A 13692-nucleotide genomic window follows, 5' to 3' on the forward strand; every position below is an offset into this window, starting at 1 on the left:
GGATCTACAGATAATGATGGACACCTATAAACATATATACGAAGCTTTAGGCCTTAGACTCAATATCGACAAGACCAAAATCCTGGTAAGTCCGCCAGAAAGCCTTCAAACAGATATCAGCCTGGAGAATGAAACTCTAGAACAGGTCGAGCAGTTCAAATACTTGGGAAGCTTCATAAATACTAGGGCTAATCTAGACATGGAAATACAAAACCGTATCAATTCGGCATCACGGGCATTCTGGAAGCTAATGGACAGAGTGTTTCAAAATCACGACCTCAATCTGAAGACCAAGACAGCTGTTTACAAAGCAGTGGTCCTCCCAACGCTTCTTTACGGAAGCAAAAGCTGGACGTCCTACAGGCGACATATTAAACAGCTTGAACGAACGCAACAACGTCATCTAAGACAGATAATGCACATCAGATGGTTCCACAAAGTTTCGAATGCAACGGGCGAGCTGTACAACAATTGAGACTCAAGTAACGAGGGCCCGACTCAGATGGAGCGGCCACATTCTGAGGATGCAAGACACAAGACTCCCCAAAATAGCCCTATATGGCGAATTCACTGAGGGAGCCCGGAATTCCCGGAAACCAGGAGGCCAGTATAAGCGGTTTAAGGATACACTACATCAATCCCTAAAATTAGTTAATGCCAATCATAACTGGGAACAACTAGCGTTAGACAGGTCACAGTGGAGGTCTTTGGTGCACAGTTACTATGGAGAATAGAGCAGGATACAGCGGCGGCCAGATCTGGTTGGTGACTATCCATGCCCGGAGTGTGGAAGGATCTGTAGGTCACGGTTGGGTCTCTTCAGTTACAGGAGGGCACACAGTCGTAATTAGGCGCAAGAAACTACAAGTCTGTTCGCAGTTTATTTATTTATTTTTTTCTTTTTTTTTGTAGATTTATTCCCGGTAACGGGATACAGCAATGGAATGGAATGAAATGTTCCTGGTCACTCTGAAAATAAAGAAAACGAAGAGGCCAACACATTCGCCAGAAAGGGAGCACAAACGCCATCAACTGGAGGAAACTATTGTTCATCTGGTTCACAATACTCCGCCACTCCAAGCCTGCGCAAGAAATATCTTGGACGAGAAAATTGTAGGAGGTATGAGGACTAGGCCTAGAGGTGGAGGCTGAGCAGTAGATGGTGCACAATAAACCTTAAGGTCGCAGTGGTATGTAGCCCCCCTACCAAACTATGAATTATAGATAAGATATAAGGTATAGATAAGGTTGCCATCTTTCAACCATAAAAGTTTGAACAGTTTTTCTTGGACCACTCAGTAAGATATGTTTCATGAGAAATAATATCCTCATGGTGAATCGGAGTGATAAGAATATCCAAAAAGTATTTAAATTTCTAGTCAACTACTACCTCAGAATACTATGACTAAAACTTACGGTTAATTTCTTCATCGATTTGTCTGGGTTGACCAGATGGAGTGGGTGAATCATGGAATTTGTGAATATTGAAGCCAGTCGAAATGCCTCCTTCCATGGCAAACACTTTGGCACATTCTTCGTCAAGCTTGACTTCGCCATCATTATTTCCGGTATTGTTCTGAAAAAATAAAGGGATATAAAAATAGGAACACAAGTGTTGAAATACAATAGCGTAGGATCGAACTTTAAAATAATTATATGAAGTCTATTCCTCCCCGTTCTTGTGTTCCATATCACGTCGAAAGGTATACAGGGTGTCGCACAAATTATTATCGTTGAAATATTTTTGGAATGAATCAAAATTCACGTTTTCTCAAGTTGAGCTTCGACTAGAGAGATGATAACTCGTAAATTCTTCGAGATTTGTGGGATACCAACTTTAGTTTTTCAAATGGTAATAATGAAAATCGATTCTTCATAAAATTCTGCCTTGTTTGAAGGCCAAATTAATTTTCACCGGAAATTACGAAAACAAATTTGAAAATGGAACTGAAAACATGAATCACTTTTTGTTTTGTTTTCCATTGGACAACTGTCGTTTATGAGCTTTCGTGAGGAGTAATCATTATATTTTTAACGTAACACTCAAAATTACAAATCATGATACTACCTAAGATCACATAATCATTCAATCTCGAAAAATTGAAAAGCAATTTTTTCCAATAAGAACCCCATTTTCTTGAAGCCTTAATGGAATAATGGAATATGGAATGAATTGACTACCCTTTTATTCGATGTCAGCACCGGATATGATGTAGGAGTAGATGCTGTAGAAGGAATTGAGTACCAACTCAATATACTTTCCTAACCCTCGAAATGAAGATAACAGTATGTATCAATTTGATGAAATTCTCATATCTAACTTCGTCTTCTATTATTAGTCATAATACATTCAGCCGAAACTTGAATTTATTTTCAAAGGATTGACGTGAGACCAAAAATACTCACTGACGGTTAGATGTTCACCGGTGTGAAGTTAGCAGCCTTTTTCTAAGTCGTTGGTAATTTTTCGTCGGGAAATTTTTTTCTCGTGGACTATGCATACTGAAATAGATAGTAGGTCACGGAAATGAATAAATTGTTTCAAAGTCGGTGTGTTTTGTTTATTCATTAAAGGAATCAACTCCCAACTTCGAAATCGCATACGTGAATTTCGATTACACCCAAAAATATTTCAATGAACGGAATTCGCGCGACACCCTGTGCAACTGTCGATGCGAGGCAATGAAAGAAGACAATTCTGTTTGGTATTGATTATGTATCAAACGGAACCTTTTAGTGATTGCTACTGGGTCGATTCAGAACCGTCTTATGTTATTGAAGCTTCTAAATGCACGGTCCCTGCAAATCTATTACATCAAAGTTTGATCGATAGTAATTCGTTGAGACATCAACTCCTCCTAGGCGAAAGCTTTTATCTACGAGCGTTTCTCGTATACCTATAACTTCGATGTCGTAATAGTGCCTTATTTGTGCAGGTATACATGATGAAGAGTCTTCAGACATGAAACTTCTAGAATATTATATCAATGTTCAGTTAATTACACTTTGGGTATTTAGTAAATTCGTGACCAAATGGATTAATACGGGATCTTTACCATTTATATTTGACAGCTTGTTTATAACGAATGATCTCTCTTCATTCTGTACTCATTTTATTCTATTATTCAGTACATAAAGAACGAGTCTCTTGGAATATATTTAGTGAATCAGAGACAGTTTTCTTGTTCTAAATATACTCGGACAGTTCGATAATTATTTTAAATGGCGCTCTTTTCAAGATGATCTTGAGGCTAAAATTTTGTACGGATGTAAATATGAGTCTTTGTGGAGAATGAGACTCGAAGATGTTCTGGCACAGAGACTTCCTTACCTCCAACCCAAATACCGTTTTTTGTTTCACTAAATTAATATTTAGTACTGCATACGAAATAATGTCCTCGAATGTTTTTTGTAATCAACTATATCGTCATGTCAATAGATTGGAAATGAATAGGAGAATAACAAATGCTCAACGAAAACAATTCCGGCAAAATGAGAAAAAAAGGAAAATCAACAAAGCGAAACATTTAATCCTACTAGGTATGGTATAATATCTTCTTCAAGAGGATAGACAAAAATTATATTTGTTTTTCTATTTCTTCGTCAGTCAATAACAAAATAAGAGTCATATTGATTGAAACTTTTTTATTTTTCAGAGGAAAATGCATGCTAAACGTGTTGAAAGTTGAGATATATTATGTGCAGCATTACCAAAGGTTCAGACATCTATGCAAATCAAATCGTGTTGAACTAAATCATCGTCCATTATTTATTAATAACAAGGCAAAAAGCCGATTATCAAATATTCGGGCTACGTTTCATACACGAAGGATTTTAAATTACACCCAAAGAAAAATCTGAAGGTGTCAAGTCTGGAGAGCGTGGTGGCCATTCAATTGGTCCTCTTATATGAATGAATTTCTCTTGGAAAAGATCAGTGAGCTATTGCATCATTGGATGAAAGTAATGAGATGGAGCTACAACTAGTTGGAAGTGTAAATGTATCGTGCCATACTCATCAAGTTGATTCTTTATTGTTGTTAGCGTACTTCAACAGATTGGTATTAGACGGCTGATTGAATGGCCACTACGCTCCCCAGACTTGACACCTTTAGATTTTGTGCTCTGGGGTCACTCAAAATTGGTTGCGATTTTGAAAAGGCAATCGAATCACCATCAAAACAAGGTGCAACTCAACCCCCGTTCCCATTTAATATTGTAGGGGTTGATGCAAATTGATTGGAACGAAGCTTATAAAATGTCCCCCAACAAACCAAAGTTTACATCTTTTTGCATTTTTTTTTATTTTGCAAGGAGCCTGAGATATTAAGTCATAAGTGGCATCTTTTCAAATCGACACACTTTGAAACGGAATTAACAAATTCCTCTGAGAATGTGATATGATCCAATTTGCCGCAATAAAGCATTTTGGAATTTGATCAATTAGACCACTGAAATAAAGAAATGAATATTTTGAGTTGTTAATTATTCTTCAAATCATTTTCACTTGAATTTATTTGAATATTCAACATTGAAAAAATACAAGAAAAAACCACTGCAATGAACCAAATCATTAATGATTACTCACTGTGAACTTCAGCAATGCCCCAAATAATCAAAATATATTGGAAAATAAAGATACTGCGATACTTTCAAATGGGAGTAATTCTGTTCAGAAAAAATGTAGAGGTCAACGAACAAAGGGCGTTGGTTTGAGTCGTCTGTCGATTTCGCGTAGTAATAAACCACTTCAGTAATGACGGTTTCCTTTTTTATCCGCTGGCTTATTTTCCTACGAAGGAAAATGTACACAGATAAATTTCCATAACGTTACGTAGCCGTTCGACTGTATGCGGTATGCTAATTTCGTTCTGGAGAGGAAGGAATATTGAACGTTAGGCAGAACTATTTTCTAAGAAAAGTCTCAGGGCCTCGAATAAAATTGAGGGTGGGTGAACCAGACAAAGAGAATTGAATTTCCTGAAAACATGTTACTATGCACGTACTCCGATGGCAAAAATGTTGAACGGTGTCAATCGACCATCTCCATCTTACCAACTCAAGGGATTTATGAATCTTCCCTTAAGTGAATAAAATCTATAGCTCAGTGACAATGGAACAAGAACACCTAGTAATAAGCATCCAACTAAAAACATTTGCATGTAAAATGTTGCTGAGACGAGACCGGCTTGTACTCTAACAACATTTTCAGATTTCATGTAGAGCCAACCTTCTAACTCTATACCAAAGATCATAGAGTAGAACACTGGGAAATGAAGCGACTAAAAGGACGTGATCGCCATCTGTGTTTCAAATGTGTTACTAAGACCCTAAGACTGGTTAATTGATTTGAGGGTCATTTGCCTTGTCAAGATGTCATATGGTCATTTTGATCAAAGAGGATTCGAATGTTTTTATTCTCGAACCGCTTTTTGTTTATCTAGCTCGAGAACTAGCTCGTTCTAGTTTCTGATAATTGAATTTTTTTGTTTGATTTCTTGATGAAAACCTCAAAATATCGTTCGAACATTGATGCATGATAAAGAACTGTGAATCAAACAAATTTGTTTTTCCGAAATTCAGTTTTTGTTACTTTACTAAGGAAACGAGTATTAAGACTCGTGACATGTAACGCGGTCTTTCATCGATTTCTATTTTCTTTGCTCCGAAGTGGATAAAATTTTCAGGGTCTAAAACAATGACTTGAGCATTCATATTCATATCAATTCAAAACAATATATTGCACAGAAATATCACCTATGACGTATAACCATCTACTTTTCGGTCCTATTCAAGGCTCTCTAACTTTTTAGGGTTTTCACTCCCAATCTCTGAAATTTCAATCGATAGCTCTATTTGTTGTCCATAATTTAAAATTTTTGTAAATTTTGTCATAAATTGCAAATTAATGATGTGTGTTTTCTCGTTTCAACGACGTCGATGTTGAAATTCATTAAAAGGAGTAGAATTCGAATTTCGCGTCCTTCGATAGTAAAACAGAAAACTGTTATTAAACAGTTTTTCTGTAATGAGAGTTACAGTGACTTTAACTTGTCAGAGTCAAATTTTGATATTTTATCGATTTAGAAAATGTGCTTTATTTTCGAAAATATCTGAAAAAGATAAAAACTTTCTACAGACACTTTTTCATTGGGAATACTACACTATATTCATTGTTTTTGAATCTCTTGTATTAAGGGTGGAAAAAAAACAACTTCATTATTTTAAATACGAATGAACTCTTATTTCATCTCATATCATACAAAACAATTAGTTTTTCCCGAGGTTTTTCCAAATTACATATTACTAACATCTTCAAGGAAAAATCAGCATAAAATGGAAATAATCACCAACTGTCGAGTCTCATACATTATTCTATGAATGATCGGGCATAGCATTCTAATAGTAAAGGTGAATGAAATTAATTTTTTAAACTCACAAGTTTCAAATTTTTGTTGTTGTTTGTGTACTAAATACGAGGGGTCTTTCACTGGACGTTTTTTGTACACTAAAATTCCAATTTCTTGATTAATTCCACTGAATTCAGGAAAATTCCGTTCAATTCACCTAAATTCATTCAATTCCTCATAATTCCGTTAAATTCATCATAATTCCTCAATTCTCTCAATTCCACTCAATTCCGTTCAATTTATCGCAGTAATTTTTAGTGAAGACTCAACATGAGTGTGCTGTTCACTATTAGTATATATATATATATATATATATATATATATATATATATATATATATATATATATATATATCGGTTTAAAACGCGCGACGACGTTGTCCGATGCCTAGATTCCATTGTTTGCGATCTTCCCATTGTCCTATTTGTAAGTTTCGATCGCTCATTGCTTTTCGTATTCCCTCCAACCAGTTTTTCTTTGGTCTTCCTCTTCGTCTTTTTATATTTGGTATCCACTCCATTATTTGTTTCGGTTATCGTGTTTGTCCCATCCGTTGAACATGTCCATAACAGATCAGTTGTTTTCTCTCTATATCATCCATGATAGTGCCTTCTACTCCCATTTGATTACGTACTTCCTGGTTTCTTATTCTTTGCATTCTTGATATTCTAGCCGATCTCCTCAACGCATCCATCTCTGCAGCTTCTATCCTCTTCTTATTTCTTTCTGTCAGTCTCCATGTCTCGGACCCATATGTTAATTGGCTTTTGATCATTGTATTGTAGATGTTGAACTTTCGTGATCTAGTTATGTTTTTGCTCCACAATATTCCATTCAAACACCCAATCACTTTTCTTGCCGCTGTTACTCTAGATCTTATCTCATTGTCATCTGTGCCGCTTGTGTGGAACTTCACTCCCAAATACTTGTACTCCTCGCAAGGTTGTATGCCTTCTGTACCCCCAATATCCAGTACGCTCTTTTCGTCTCCTATACAAAGGTATTTGGTTTTTTCTAGGTTCATTTCTAATCCCCAATATTCATATGTTTCTTTCAGTTTGCGTGTCATGTATTCCAGATCTTCTTTGTCTCCTGCGACTATTACCTGATCATCCGCAAACTGTAAGGTGTAAATGTTTGTATCATTCAGGGGTATACCCATCCCAGAACATTTTCGCTTCCATTGCATTAAAGCATTTTTTATATATACTTTAAATAAAGTGGTTGATATGGTGCATCCCTGTCGTAAGCCCTTATTGACATAAAATGGACTTGACAATTTGTTTCCTATTTTAATTCTAGATGTTGAGCCATAATATAGATTCTTCAATGCCCCAATCAAAGTCTGGTTTATATTTGTGTTCTGTAGTGTTTCCCATAGCATACACCAAGGTATTGAATCATAAGCCTTGGTTAGATCTACGAATAAAATATGCGTTGCTAGGTTAACTGAACTTCTTTTTTCAATTATCTGTTTCATACAGAACACATTGTCCGTGCAAGATCTTCCAGCTCTGAATCCACATTCATCCTCCTCTTCGTCAATTTCTTTTTCTATTAGGGTTCTTACAAGTCTTCCGTATAGTCTGCTAAGCGTACTTGTAACTGAGATGTCTCTGTAGTTCGAGCATACGTCTTTTTTTCCTTCTTTATGGATTGAGGATATATAAGCCTGTTTCCAAGCATCTGGGACATCCTCACCGTTTATGTATCGGCTGAATATTGTAGTAAGCAGGTGGAAAAGTTTTTTAGTACCGTTCTTGATGAGCTCCGCATATATCCCTTCTGGTCCACAGGATCTACCCTGTTTCAGGCCTTTTATATTCTCCACCACCATTTCCATATCAATTTCAATGTTCTCACCTTGAATGTTAAATGCGTTCTCCTCGTCTCTGTATTGTGGACGTCGTTCCTGAAGTAATTCTGTGTAGTGCTGTATCCATTGTTGTTGTCGGATTACGCTTATGTTGGATTTTTCCCTTCCTGTTGATTTAACATTTTTTATAAACTTCCACACTTCTGTAGATTTCCTTCCTCCTATGTATGTATCTATTTATCGGCATTTTTTATCCCATATTTCGTTCTTTGCTTTGTTAATCTTGTTTCGTGTTTCTCTTTTCATCGCGTTGTAAGTATCCCGATCTTCCTGTAGCCTTGTTGTGATCCACTTCGTATAAGCTTTCTTCTTTTGTGCAATTATTTCTTCTATTTCATCGTTCCACCATATTTTTGCACTGTTGAATTTTCTTTTCTCTCCAATAGCTTCTCTTGCTGCTTGATGTATACTTTCAACAATATTCTGGTATATATCAATTGTTCTTTGGTTTTCCGGAGATTTTAAATACATGTCAAGTCTACGTTGATACAAATACTTGGTAGAATCGTCTGAAAGGCCCTCCAAATTATATTTCGGGTAATCTATTGTTTCACCTGCTTCATCATGTTGGGTATCTGTTTTTTTGTGTTTGACGAAAGTTCTAGCAATCTTAGCCTTCAAAAGAAAGTGATCCGATCCGCAGGTGACTCCTCGATGAACCTTTACGTCTTCTATTTTTAATGTTGTTTTCTGTCGTGTGATGAAATAATCTATGATTGATTTCAATTGTCTTGTTGGTTGTTCCCAAGTATATTTATGGATCCATTTATGTCTGTAGAAACCGTTTGTGATTTTCAGTTCATTTTGTCCACAAAAGTCAATTAATCTAGTTCCATTGTCATTAACGGTATTCTCTCCATATGGTCCCACCACGTTGTCTCCTGCCTTTGCCCAACAATATAATTTCTCTGGTGTTACCTATTTGACTAACTGTGTCGTTGAGCTTTTCGAAGAATTCATCTTTTATTTGAGCTTGTTCATCATCTGACGGTGTATATACTGCTATTATAGTAATTCGCCGGCCCCAGAGATCCAGGTTGAGGGTTATTATGTTTTCGTTCACGTATTGTCAGTTCCTGATATTTTTCTTATATTTTGAATGCACCAGAATAGAAACTCCACGTTTTGCTCTCTGTTCCTTTGGCACTCCACTAAATATATGGACATATTTTCCAACTTCTTCTGTTCCGTGGCCTTTCTTCTTGGTCTCAGTTAGTGCTATTACATCCATATTCATTGTCTCTAGTTCCGACACAATTTCCAACATCTTGTTTCGAATACCTTGTACATTCCATGTTCCATAATTCATAAACCTTTTCCATTCCCTTGGTCGTTTAACCGTGTATCCTATCCATGTTCCGAGGCTATTTCTAGGCTTTTTAGCTGTGATGAGGTTTTTACGAGTGTTGAGTCGCTGGCCCAACGCCTCAACCCCCAACCTGGAGGACCAGGGTATCTCTCTTGGTCTGACTCCTCACTCTCGACCTGTCCGGCTTGGGTGGCCCTACCAGTAGCTGTGCTACCACCGGTATAGCTCTCAAGATCCTTGGAGTACGCAAGCTCCCTCACCCGGCAGAAAATGCCTTCGTCAAGGTGGAGATACCTTCGAAGGAGTCACTATTAGTAATTAGGACAAATAAAAATTCGACTAAATAAACATCACCTAAGCCCGATTGCACCGACTTATTTGAGACAGGATTAACGTTAATTCGGAGATAGTATGGTAACTGCTATAGAAATCGGAGAAATAATCAAGTATTAACGTTAATCTCGTCTTAAATAAGTCGGTGCACACGGCCGTTATTGAAAAGAACACTGTATAACTGAACAATAAAACCTAAGACAAAAAACAAAAAAATAAATTTTTCTCTATTTTGTTGAAGTCATCTTTACTCAGTTTTGTCGAAACCAACGTGTATTATATCAAGTTGCCGTCAAGTAAGTACGGATTTTGATATGTGTTCCCCTGCTTTGCTTTCGCAGCAAGCTTCGTCTTGCTCCATCTGAAGTATAAGTTATCCTAGACTGAATCTACTAGTGTATCTAACCTGAGATCGGACCAAAAATCGAAATATCAGTAGAACAATATTATTGGCAATACAGCCATTTATTCTCAATAAAATAATTTCAGCAAAAATTAATCAAAAGTGGGAATTTCTTCAAACCAGAAAAACTGCTGAATAAATTAGGGTGGCGAAATAGGTAAATGAACCTATGAACTAAAACTATTTTACCCTAAGACTCAACATATTTAGGAAAATGAGTGGCATACTTTTTTTAGAAACTCATAATGACGTCAACTGCGTTCCTCTATCTTCTTTTGTGTTCGAGCCAAGTATGACTTAGAAAAAATCAATAATATTTTTCATTTCGAAACTATATTCAACCACCTATATTGTAGCCCGCGTAAAATATTCCAGCCGAATATTTGCGTAAATAAAAAAGTTTTTTGGGAAAACGGCTAGGAGGCCCAATTTCCATTTGGACAAATTCAGAAACTCGACCACTCAATGAATGTCACCCACTTCCTATTAGTTTTCTACATCAATATGTACGCCATATTCATTCATGAATAAAATCATAATCACGTTTTCCAGAAACACTCAAATATATGGAAATGTTTCACTATGGATTGTTTGACATGGCCGCCTTGTATAATATGTTAAATATTACTGAAATGATGATAGAGATATATCAACTTGTCTCGAGCATCATCGACTTCACACCAAATTAAGTACTTTTATAGGTTATATCAAAACGATTGTTAGGTGACACGATTATTCTAAAGCATCTTTCTGTGCATGTTCATTTTCATTCAATTCCTTTACAATTCCATTCAATTACTTCACAATGCCGTTCAATTCCATTGAATTTCTATAAAATTTCCTTCAATTCCATTCCAATCAATTTCAATATAATTCCGTGTAATTCCATAAAATTCCGTACAATTCCGCTTCAATTCCATCATTTTGTACACTAAAATTCCGCAGTGAAAGACTCCTCGACTAAATACCAGGTCACAAACCCAATGTCAGCTTTTCGAAAGTACCCTAAAAAGTTTGATGATCATCATGTGGTCAGTGAATGCCGAAAACGAAGTTTTTCAGATATTAATAAGTATGAGAACTATGAAATTAAAACTTCATACGTTTATGTATCTACTATTGACATAATATCCCTAGCATTTTGTTCATCTGGTGTAATTTAAATTCACACATCAAACTGCTCGCAAACGATTCCATCTCCTAATTCAAAGGGTGGAGGATGATTTTCAGAATTCCATAAATCCTGAAATTTCATGATTTATAACAAGAAGTTCCTAGATCAAATATCAGATGTCTTCCATGAAAATTTGAACTTCAATTGAAGAAAGATTGTTATAGTTTATATCCATACCGAGAGCCAGATAATTGAAAGAATATTTCTGTAAGTAAAATTTAGTTTGTTTTTTGTGTGAGTAACACTGTACCCCACTGTATTCCTCTTGAATATCCACTTCAATTTTTGAGCAGCGTATTTTTCAGATATCGATTGAAATTCATTCTGGGAGGATTCTGCATTTCTCTATTTGACTATATCACGAGCTATATCAACATCAAGAGTTCAATTATTTTACGGCTTCATTTTCCCTTTATTCTATAAAAATAAACCAATATCACAGCTTCAAATAAGTAAGTATTCCATGTATTCATATCTTCAATGAACTGTTACTGTACATAAATTGGGTTACATCATCTTTTTGGTATTAACTGTAATAGCTGTTTGAAGAGAAATTAGATCGATATTTTGGGGATGCACTTTCGAGATATTATCAATAACATCATGTAGAATAGTTTAGTTAATGATTGACATTCTGTGAAATTCCGGCAACCGAAATAGCATGACCTAGAACGAACTGGAAATTCGTCGAAATGTTTCCGACGGCAAAAACAGGGAGACTCGAGGGGTCAATTGGAACTAGGGTGAAAAAAATTCTTCAACCCCCCTGTTCGATTATAAATCACAAGAACCATTTCAAAAATTTCAAAGTATCTTTCCAAAACCGCATTTTTGAAAGATCGATGTCATAAATTCCTATTATGAAGAAAGGAATATGCCGAGGAATATTGAAATATTTGATTTTCACCCTTTCTTTAAATTTCCCAGAAAATAGCTCCAAAAAGTGGAAACAAATGAAACAGTTAAACCATTGACTATTAAATCTTGAAATGGGTAAACACAATTTGACATGGAGACTAATTGATGGAGATTGTCACATCATAAGTCAATATTCAAACCTGAATGAATTTTCAACCAAGGGAAGTAAATTTTATTGAAGGCAGAAATAGAATTTTCTCGGAAATTATTAATTTTTGCCTATACAGGGTGTCTGTTATCAAATGCGAAGGACTTAGGGAGATGATTCCTCCATGAAAATAAGCAGGGGTAGTTCCTATAAATTTTTTTCGAAATCGACCTCCCTTCCAAGATACAGCCTTTGGAAGGCGATGACAAGTTGGCAGTTTTTAATATTTTTACGGGCTCTAAAAAACATCAGTCATGGAACTATACATAATATGAAGCACTAAGAAGATGTTACTCACACAATTTTTTTAGATTTCATAACATTATCATTAGGGGTTGAAAATAACAACCCCTTATGATTTTTCTTCAAAAATTGTTTTGGAGGGATAGATTTTCGAAAAATAAAATTCTCTTATGGTTTACCACTCAATTCTGTAGAAAAAAAGGCTCTTGCAAAATTTCGATACAATCGATACTTTTCTCGGAATAAATAAAAACTTACAAGCAGTTCTGATCACTGTTCATTCCATTTCATCGTATAAGTGTTCCATAGAACCTCCCGCTAAAATACATGCATCAACTCTCTGCCTCATATACCTTCGTTGTTATTTTCAACCCCTAATAATATGTTATGACTGTTATGAGATCTAAAAAAATTGTGTGAGTAACATCTACATAGTACTTCATATTATGTTTCGTGACTCAGTGTTTTTTAAAACCCGTAAAAAAATTGAAAACTGTCAACTCGTCATCGCCTTCCAAAGGTTGTATCTTGGAAGGGAGGTCGATTTCGAAAAAAATTTATAGGTACTAATCCTGCTTATTTTCATCGAGGAATCATCTCCTCAAGTCCTTCGCATTTGTTTACCGACAACCTGTTCCTGAATAATTGTGACTTAACCACTGAATAATTGTGACTTAACCACACCAAGAGGTGAAAGTGAAAAAGTTTTTCACAGTATATAATTGGTTAATCAAATTGTTCATGTTTTATATTTCTATTAGTCTTAGGCCCAGTTGTTCAGTGCAGGATTTCAACGTTAATAACAGTTCAACCTGACAATATTGAACGGAACTGTCGAAATTAATTTAGGATCAACTTAAAACACGGCTTAGACCTGA

General features: G+C 35.8%; 1 protein-coding gene across 3 annotated transcripts in view; it reads right to left on the reverse strand.

Annotated features, from left to right (window-relative positions):
- LOC123320214 (anion exchange protein 3) overlaps positions 1–13692 on the reverse strand; it is a 254710-nt gene that overhangs the window by 147151 nt on the left and 93867 nt on the right. For all 3 annotated transcript variants that reach the window (XM_044907456.1, XM_044907464.1, XM_044907448.1), the window contains one exon: positions 1417–1576. In XM_044907456.1, the coding sequence (XP_044763391.1) occupies positions 1417–1576 (160 nt within the window). The remainder of the gene's footprint in view (positions 1–1416; positions 1577–13692) is intronic.

Source organism: Coccinella septempunctata, chromosome 1 (assembly GCF_907165205.1).
Source record: "Coccinella septempunctata chromosome 1, icCocSept1.1, whole genome shotgun sequence".
In the NCBI taxonomy this organism is placed as follows: Eukaryota; Metazoa; Arthropoda; class Insecta; order Coleoptera; family Coccinellidae; genus Coccinella; species Coccinella septempunctata.